The sequence below is a fragment of the Salvelinus namaycush genome, chromosome 22 (genome assembly GCF_016432855.1).
Source record: "Salvelinus namaycush isolate Seneca chromosome 22, SaNama_1.0, whole genome shotgun sequence".
In the NCBI taxonomy this organism is placed as follows: Eukaryota; Metazoa; Chordata; class Actinopteri; order Salmoniformes; family Salmonidae; genus Salvelinus; species Salvelinus namaycush.
The window spans coordinates 1,330,250-1,339,480 of record NC_052328.1 but is presented as its reverse complement, the minus strand read 5'-3'; the positions used below and the strand labels follow the sequence as shown (position 1 = coordinate 1,339,480).

Below are 9,231 nucleotides of genomic sequence, written 5' to 3'. Positions count from 1 at the left end.
TATGCTGTACTGGACTCTCAGCTCAGGACGGGTTCCTCCGTCAGCCGACAGATCAGTCAAGTGAAGGAACGCTTTCATCCACGAAGGAGGAAAAACAAACGGAGGACCGTTACAAAAAAGGAAAAGATACAAATTCCTCCTTGTCATTTTCAAAACTTTTAGTTTTTCTTTTTTTTAAAACCTCAGTAACCTCAGTAGTATCACGTATATATAGTCTTTCAAAGTCTCTAGTGGTAATGTACAGTCACACAGATCAGAATGAAGAATTTTACATTTTTCACTACTTTGAAGGTATCCAAATTCATGGTTGATGGGAAGTTGTCTGCGTGGTATCCCGAACGATCAGGTATTTTTCTGTTGTGTGTAGTAGTGTGATATCCAGGAGGACAGTTCTTTTTCTGTTGTGTGTAGTAGTGTGGTATCCAGCAAGGACAGTTCTTTTTCTGTTGTGTGTAGTAGTGTAGTATACAGGAAATGGAGCTGCCTGTTAGCTGTCTTAACAGTATCCCCTCATGCCCTCTGTTCACACCGGGGCAACATGGACGCTGCCGAAGCCGTGGTTGTAGTCGTGGTGTAGGTGGTGGTGGTGGTTGATTTGGTTTCCATGGTAACTAGTGGCGGTCATATGCCGTGGCAGCAGTAGGTGGTCCGGAACCTCTGGATGTGGCACTATAATAATAAGGGGAACCTGGAAGGTTAACAGAAGAAATGGACCGTTGGAAACAACATCCACCATAACCCACAAAACCACTGTAATTATGTCTCCTGTTGTCTTCTCAATAACTGATATCCTAACGGTTGTATCCGTTAGCTGTCGTAAATTCATTATAACGGCCAAGTCTAAGACAATAAAAAAGGATTCCAATACATTTTTTTTTTGTATAATTTAAGGGATATGTTAAAAAATCTAAAATAAGACTATAGTTGTTGTGATAAGACTCCAGTCAGTCAAACTCACTTAGTAACGCTGGGTTGCTGAACCGCCAAGCCTCGTTGTAGGTTGTGTACTGTGGATGGCTGTAAGGGTTTCCTGTAAACTCACTCCCTGTAAAAACAAACAAAACAATTAGCATTTTTAAAGTCCCATTCCATTATCTTGTGAAACTCTTTCACTTGCTAGCCATTTCCCGTCATACGGGGTAATTTAATAGTCATTTATGTGAGACGAGTCAACCAAGTTATTTAGTTCTTATTACTTCTCTCCATTTCATTTTAATGATGCAAGACTGAACCATCTGAAGAAAATCTGACAGTTGTGGTCTTCCACACCTGTTGTCATAGTATCTACTGTCCTGTACCTCTTAACACCCGCTGTCATAGTATATACTGTCCTGTACCTCTTAACACCTGCTGTCATAGTATCTACTGTCCTGTACCTCTTAACACCTGCTGTCATAGTATCTACTGTCCTGTACCTCTTAACACCCGCTGTCATAGTATATACTGTCCTGTACCTCTTAACACCTGCTGTCATAGTATCTACTGTCCTGTACCTCTTAACACCCGCTGTCATAGTATCTACTGTCCTGTACCTCTTAACACCTGCTGTCATAGTATCTACTCTCCTGTACCTCTTAACACCTGCTGTCATAGTATCTACTGTCCTGTACCTCTTAACACCTGCTGTCATAGTATCTACTGTCCTGTACCTCTTAACACCTGCTGTCATAGTATCTACTGTCCTGTACCTCTTAACAGCTGCTGTCATAGTATCTACTGTCCTGTACCTCTTAACACCTGCTGTCATAGTATCTACTGTCCTGTACCTCTAAACACCTGCTGTCATAGTATATACTGTCCTGTACCTCTTAACACCCACTGTCATAGTATCTACTGTCCTGTACCTCTAAACACCCGCTGTCATAGTATCTACTGTCCTGTACCTCTTAACAGCTGCTGTCATAGTATCTACTGTCCTGTACCTCTTAACACCTGCTGTCATAGTATCTACTGTCCTGTACCTCTAAACACCTGCTGTCATAGTATCTACTGTCCTGTACCTCTTAACACCTGCTGTCATAGTATCTACTGTCCTGTACCTCTAAACACCTGCTGTCATAGTATCTACTGTCCTGTACCTCTAAACACCTGCTGTCATAGTCTCTACTGTCCTGTACCTCTTAACACCTGCTGTCATAGTATATACTGTCCTGTACCTCTTAACACCTGCTGTCATAGTATCTACTGTCCTGTACCTCTTAACACCCGCTGTCATAGTATCTACTGTCCTGTACCTCTTAACACCCGCTGTCATAGTATCTACTGTCCTGTACCTCTTAACACCTGCTGTCATAGTATCTACTGTCCTGTACCTCTTAACACCTGCTGTCATAGTATCTACTGTCCTGTACCTCTAAACACCTGCTGTAATAGTATCTACTGTCCTGTACCTCTTAACACCTGCTGTCATAGTATCTACTGTCCTGTACCTCTTAACACCTGCTGTCATAGTATCTACTGTCCTGTACCTCTAAACACCTGCTGTCATAGTATCTACTGTCCTGTACCTCTTAACACCTGCTGTCATAGTATCTACTGTCCTGTACCTCTTAACACCTGCTGTCATAGTATCTACTGTCCTGTACCTCTTAACACCTGCTGTCATAGTATCTACTGTCCTGTACCTCTTAACACCCGCTGTCATAGTATCTACTGTCCTGTACCTCATAAAACCTGCTGTCATAGTATCTACTGTCCTGTACCTCTTAACACCCGCTGTCATAGTATCTACTGTCCTGTACCTCTTAACACCTGCTGTCATAGTATCTACTGTCCTGTACCTCTTAACACCCGCTGTCATAGTATCTACTGTCCTGTACCTCTTAACACCTGCTGTCATAGTATCAACTGTCCTGTACCTCTTAACACCCGCTGTCATAGTATCTACTGTCCTGTACCTCTTAACACCTGCTGTCATAGTATCTACTGTCCTGTACCTCTTAACACCTGCTGTCATAGTATCTACTGTCCTGTACCTCTTAACACCTGCTGTCATAGTATCTACTGTCCTGTACCTCTAAACACCTGCTGTCATAGTATCTACTGTCCTGTACCTCTTAACACCTGCTGTCATAGTATCTACTGTCCTGTACCTCTTAACACCTGCTGTCATAGTATCTACTGTCCTGTACCTCTTAACACCTGCTGTCATAGTATCTACTGTCCTGTACCTCTTAACACCTGCTGTCATAGTATCTACTGTCCTGTACCTCTTAACACCCGATGTCATAGTATCTACTGTCCTGTACCTCTTAACACCCGCTGTCATAGTATCTACTGCCCTGTACCTCTTAACACCTGCTGTCATAGTATCTACTGTCCTGTACCTCTAAACACCTGCTGTCATAGTATCTACTGTCCTGTACCTCTTAACACCTGCTGTCATAGTATCTACTGTCCTGTACCTCTTAACACCTGCTGTCATAGTATCTACTGTCCTGTACCTGTTAACACCTGCTGTCATAGTATCTACTGTCCTGTACCTCTAAACACCTGCTGTAATAGTATCTACTGACCTGTACCTCTAAACACCCGCTGTCATAGTATCTACTCTCCTGTACCTCTTAACACCTGCTGTCATAGTATCTACTGTCCTGTACCTCTTAACACCTGCTGTCATAGTATCTACTGTCCTGTACCTCTAAACACCTGCTGTAATAGTATCTACTGACCTGTACCTCTAAACACCCGCTGTCATAGTATCTACTCTCCTGTACCTCTAAACACCTGCTGTCATAGTATCAACTGTCCTGTACCTCTTAACACCCGCTGTCATAGTATCTACTGTCCTGTACCTCTTAACACCTGCTGTCATAGAATCTACTGTCCTGTACCTCTTAACACCCGCTGTCATAGTATCTACTGTCCTGTACCTCTTAACACCTGCTGTCATAGTATCTACTGTCCTGTACCTCTTAACACCTGCTGTCATAGTATCTACTGTCCTGTACCTCTTAACACCTGCTGTCATAGTATCTACTGTCCTGTACCTCTTAACACCCGCTGTCATAGTATCTACTGTCCTGTACCTCTTAACACCTGCTGTCATAGTATTTACTGTCCTGTACCTCTTAACACCTGCTGTCATAGTATCTACTGTCCTGTACCTCTTAACACCTGCTGTCATAGTATCTACTGTCCTGTACCTCTTAACACCTGCTGTCATAGTATCTACTGTCCTGTACCTCTTAACACCTGCTGTCATAGTATCTACTGTCCTGTACCTCTTAACACCTGCTGTCATAGTCTCTACTGTCCTGTACCTCTTAACACCTGCTGCCATAGTATCTACTGTCCTGTACCTCTAAACACCTGCTGTCATAGTATATACTGCCCTGTACCTCTAAACACCTGCTGTCATAGTATCTACTGTCCTGTACCTCTAAACACCTGCTGTCATAGTATATACTGTCCTGTACCTCTTAACGCCTGCTGTCATAGTATCTACTGCCCTGTACCTCTTAACACCTGCTGTCATAGTATCTACTGTCCTGTACCTCTTAACACCTGCTGTCATAGTATCTACTGTCCTGTACCTCTTAACACCTGCTGTCATAGTATCTACTGCCCTGTACCTCTTAACACCTGCTGTCATAGTATCTACTGTCCTGTACCTCTTAACACCTGCTGTCATAGTATCTACTGTCCTGTACCTCTTAACACCTGCTGTCATAGTATCTACTGTCCTGTACCTCTTAACACCTGCTGTCATAGTCTCTACTGTCCTGTACCTCTTAACACCTGCTGCCATAGTATCTACTGTCCTGTACCTCTAAACACCTGCTGTCATAGTATATACTGCCCTGTACCTCTAAACACCTGCTGTCATAGTATCTACTGTCCTGTACCTCTAAACACCTGCTGTCATAGTATATACTGTCCTGTACCTCTTAACGCCTGCTGTCATAGTATCTACTGCCCTGTACCTCTTAACACCTGCTGTCATAGTATCTACTGTCCTGTACCTCTTAACACCTGCTGTCATAGTATCTACTGTCCTGTACCTCTTAACACCTGCTGTCATAGTATCTACTGTCCTGTACCTCTTAACACCTGCTGTCATAGTATCTACTGTCCTGTACCTCTTAACACCTGCTGTCATAGTATCTACTGTCCTGTACCTCTTAACACCTGCTGTCATAGTATCTACTGTCCTGTACCTCTTAACACCCACTGTCATAGTATCTACTGTCCTGTACCTCTTAACACCTGCTGTCATAGTATCTACTGTCCTGTACCTCTTAACACCCACTGTCATAGTATCTACTGTCCTGTACCTCTTAACACCTGCTGTCATAGTATCTACTGTCCTGTACCTCTTAACACCTGCTGTCATAGTATCTACTGTCCTGTACCTCTTAACACCTGCTGTCATAGTATCTACTGTCCTGTACCTCTTAACACCTGCTGTCATAGTATCTACCATCCTGTACCTCTTAACACCTGCTGTCATAGTATCTACTGTCCTGTACCTCTTAACACCTGCTGTCATAGTATCTACTGTCCTGTACCTCTTAAGGACCTGCCTCTTTTTTTCAATTTTCGCCTAAATTGACATACTCAAATCTAACTGCCTGTAGCTCAGGCTCTGAAGCAAGGATATGCATTTTCCTGATACCATTTAAAAGGAAACACTTTGAGGTTTGTGGAAATGTGAAAGGAATGTAGGAGAATATAACACAATAGATCTGGTATAAGATAATCCAAAGAAAAAAACCAACCGTTCTTTTGTATTTTTTTTTGTACCATCATCTTTGAAATGCAAGAGAAAGGCTACAATGTATTATTCCAGCCCAGGTGCAATTTAGAGTTTGGCCACTAGATGGCAGCAGTGTATGTGCAAAGTTTTAGACTGATTCAATGAACCATTGCATTTCTGTTCAAAATCTTGTATCAAGACTGCCCAAATGTGTCTAATTTGTTTATTAATAACTTTTCATGTTCACAATTGTGCACTCTCCTCAAACAATAACATCGTGTTCTTTCACTGTAATAGCTACTGTAAATTGGAGAGTGCAGTTAGATTAAGAAGAATTTAAGCTTTCTGCCAATATCAGATATGTCTATGTCCTAGGAAATGTTCTTGTTACTTACAACCTCATGCTAATCGCATTAGCCTACGTTAGCTCAACCGTCCCCTGGATGGGACACCAATCCCAAAGAAGGTCTGCTGTCATAGTATATACTGTCCTGTACCTCGTAACACCTGCCGTCATAGTATATACTGTCCTGTACCTCGTAACACCTGCTGACATAGTATATACTGCCCTGTACCTCTTAACACCTGCTGTCATAGTATCTACTGCCCCGTACCTCTTCTATATTCCACATCATACAACTCTGAAGTATTTGAAATGAACACTGTGATTGTAACACATTTGCTAGCATCCTTTCTGATGGTTGAAATTACATTATAAACTCTTGTTATAGACTTCCTCCGAGGAAAGGAAACCCTTTTCTATAGATCTGAACCCCCAGGTCTAGCTATTTTGTGCCACAGAATTTCATTGCAGGCAGGAAGTAACTTAGACCATGCCAGTGATCAATGCTGTTGGTCCAACACGTTCCTTTCTTTTATGAGACAATAAAAGGCCGAGATTTTAACAGTGTTTGGGGCCTGTCACTAAATCTTAGTGTCTGTGGGTCAGATAAATGAAGGGTTTAAAGGAGATCCACCGGTACCCTGTTACTGCTGGTGACTCGTGACTGATGAGAACGACTGAGTGATACAAATATATTTGATAAGACGTGGTGACAAAAACATATTGTGTTCTCCGTCTCCAACCAGATGAACAGACTGTCATAGAAATAATAGATAGCATGTTACATCACAGTGACTTTACACTGTGGAACTACTCATGTAATTACAGTGACTTTACACTGTGGAACTACTCATGTAATTACAGTGACTTTACACTGTGGAACTACTCATGTAATTACAGTGACTTTACACTGTGGAACTACTCATGTAATTACAGTGACTTTACACTGTGGAACTACTCATGTAATTACAGTGACTTTACACTGTGGAACTATTCATGTAATTCCAGTGACTTTACACTGTGGAACTACTCATGTAATTACAGTGACTTTACACTGTGGAATTACTCATGTAATTACATTCACTTTACACTGTGGAACTATTCATGTAATTACATTCACTTTACACTGTGGAAGTACTCATGTAATTACAGTCACTTTACACTGTGGAATTACTCATGTAATTACAGTCACTTTACACTGTGGAATTACTCATGTAATTACATTCACTTTACACTGTGGAACTACTCATGTAATTACAGTCACTTTACACTGTGGAATTACTCATGTAATTACAGTGACTTTACACTGTGGAACTACTCATGTAATTACAGTCACTTTACACTGTGGAACTACTCATGTAATTAAAGTCACTTTACACTGTGGAAGTACTCATGTAATTACAGTGACTTTACACTGTGGAACTACTCATGTAATTACAGTGACTTTACACGGTGGAAGTACTCATGTAATTACAGTGACTTTACACTGTGGATCTACTCATGTAATTATAGTGACTTTACACTGTGGAACTACTCATGTAATTACAGTCACTTTACACTGTGGAACTACTCATGTAATTATAGTGACTTTACACTGTGGAACTACTCATGTAATTACAGTCACTTTACACTGTGGAACTACTCATGTAATTACAGTGACTTTACACTGTGGAACTACTCATGTAATTACAGTATAAAGAGTTACAATGTACATATCACAAACTAACATAAATACAATATCTTAACAATGTGACTGGCCAACGTCAAAACCCCATGTGTATTAACCAGAAAAAGACCACATCTCTTTGTGTTTAATTCATATTCCACAGTAGCAGTTACACTGCCTTCACAAGGTATTCACACACCTTGACTTTTTCCACATTTTTTTGTGTTACAAAGAGTCATTCAAATGGTTTTAATTGTCATTTTTTTGTTAATTATTATCAAAGTAGAAGAAAGATTCTAACATTTGTAAAAAACAAAAAAAAACAAAACAACAACAACAACACTAATTTACATAAGTATTCACACACATTTACACACAATACATGTTAGAATCACCTTTGGCAGCGATTTCAGCTGTGAGTCTTTCTGGGTAAGATTCTAAGAGCTTTCCACACCTGGATTGTACAATATTTGCCCATTATTCTTTTTAAAATTCTTCAAGCTCTGTCCAGTTGGTTGTTTATTATTGCTGTAATTAATAACTGCTACCATGCTCAAAAGGATAGTCAATGTCAACCAATAGGTGCCCTTCTTTTTCAAACCGTTGGAGAAAAAAACCTCCCTGGTCTTTGTGGTTGAGGGACCAGAGGGTACAGAAGTGGGGTAGTCATTTAAAAATCATGTTAAACACAATTATTGGATACAGAGTCCATGCAATGTATTACGTGACTCGTTAAAGCTAATTTTTACTCCTGAACTTATTTAGGTTCTCCATAACAACGAGGTTGACTACTTATTGACTCACGACATTTCAGCTTCTCATTTTTTATTCATTTGTAAACATTTAAACATAATTCCCCTTTTTGACATTATGAGGTATTGTGTGTGTATCAGTGATACTAAACCTCAATTTAATCCATTTTAAATTCAGGCTGTAACACCCCAAAATGTGGAACAAGTCAAGGAGTGTGAACACTTTCTGAAGGCACTGTATGTGTTGTTGATACTCTGAAACTGAAATTAAAATCACCAGTGTGCATTGCATCCAGTGGACAAAACAGTGATCGTACGGATGGACGCGGGAGAGCGGGGGAGAGTGGGGGAGAGCGGGGGAGAGCGGGTCTGAATCCTGAAGCCATTTGAGCATGCTGTAATCGGTTAATGATTTTCTAACACAGCTGTGCACTCGATTGGATTTCCTTTCCGCATGGGTTGATCAGCTCAAAGAAAAATGGCGGTGCGTGCTGCTGTGTTGGGTTGGGGTATACGAGCACAGGGAGGGGGAATACCAGGAAACAACCAGTGAATCAGTGCTGTAACCAGAATGCATCCTGTCCCATCCCGTCTCGCCCCAGTGTCTGGTTGGTGTGTTCTGGCAGTGAAACACTAGCCCTGGCACAGCCAGACCCTCCTTAGAGAGATAGGGATTTAAATATTGACTGGCCTCCCATGCCTCTGTGTTGTGACCCTTCACTGTTTGTTGTGAACCTGAACTGCAGGTTAAGTAGAGGGGGAAAGGGAGGTG

At 41.3% G+C, this 9,231-nt stretch overlaps 1 protein-coding gene across 3 annotated transcripts in view; it reads right to left on the bottom strand.

Annotated features, from left to right (window-relative positions):
* Positions 1-611: 611 nt before the first annotated feature.
* The window catches only part of LOC120017875 (paired box protein Pax-2a), a 67,960-nt gene continuing 59,340 nt past the window's right edge, over positions 612-9,231 (bottom strand). For all 3 annotated transcript variants that reach the window (XM_038960833.1, XM_038960831.1, XM_038960832.1), the window contains 2 exons: positions 959-1,045; positions 612-688 (listed from right to left, as the gene is read on the bottom strand). In XM_038960833.1, coding sequence (XP_038816761.1) covers positions 612-688; positions 959-1,045 — 164 coding nt within the window. The remainder of the gene's footprint in view (positions 689-958; positions 1,046-9,231) is intronic.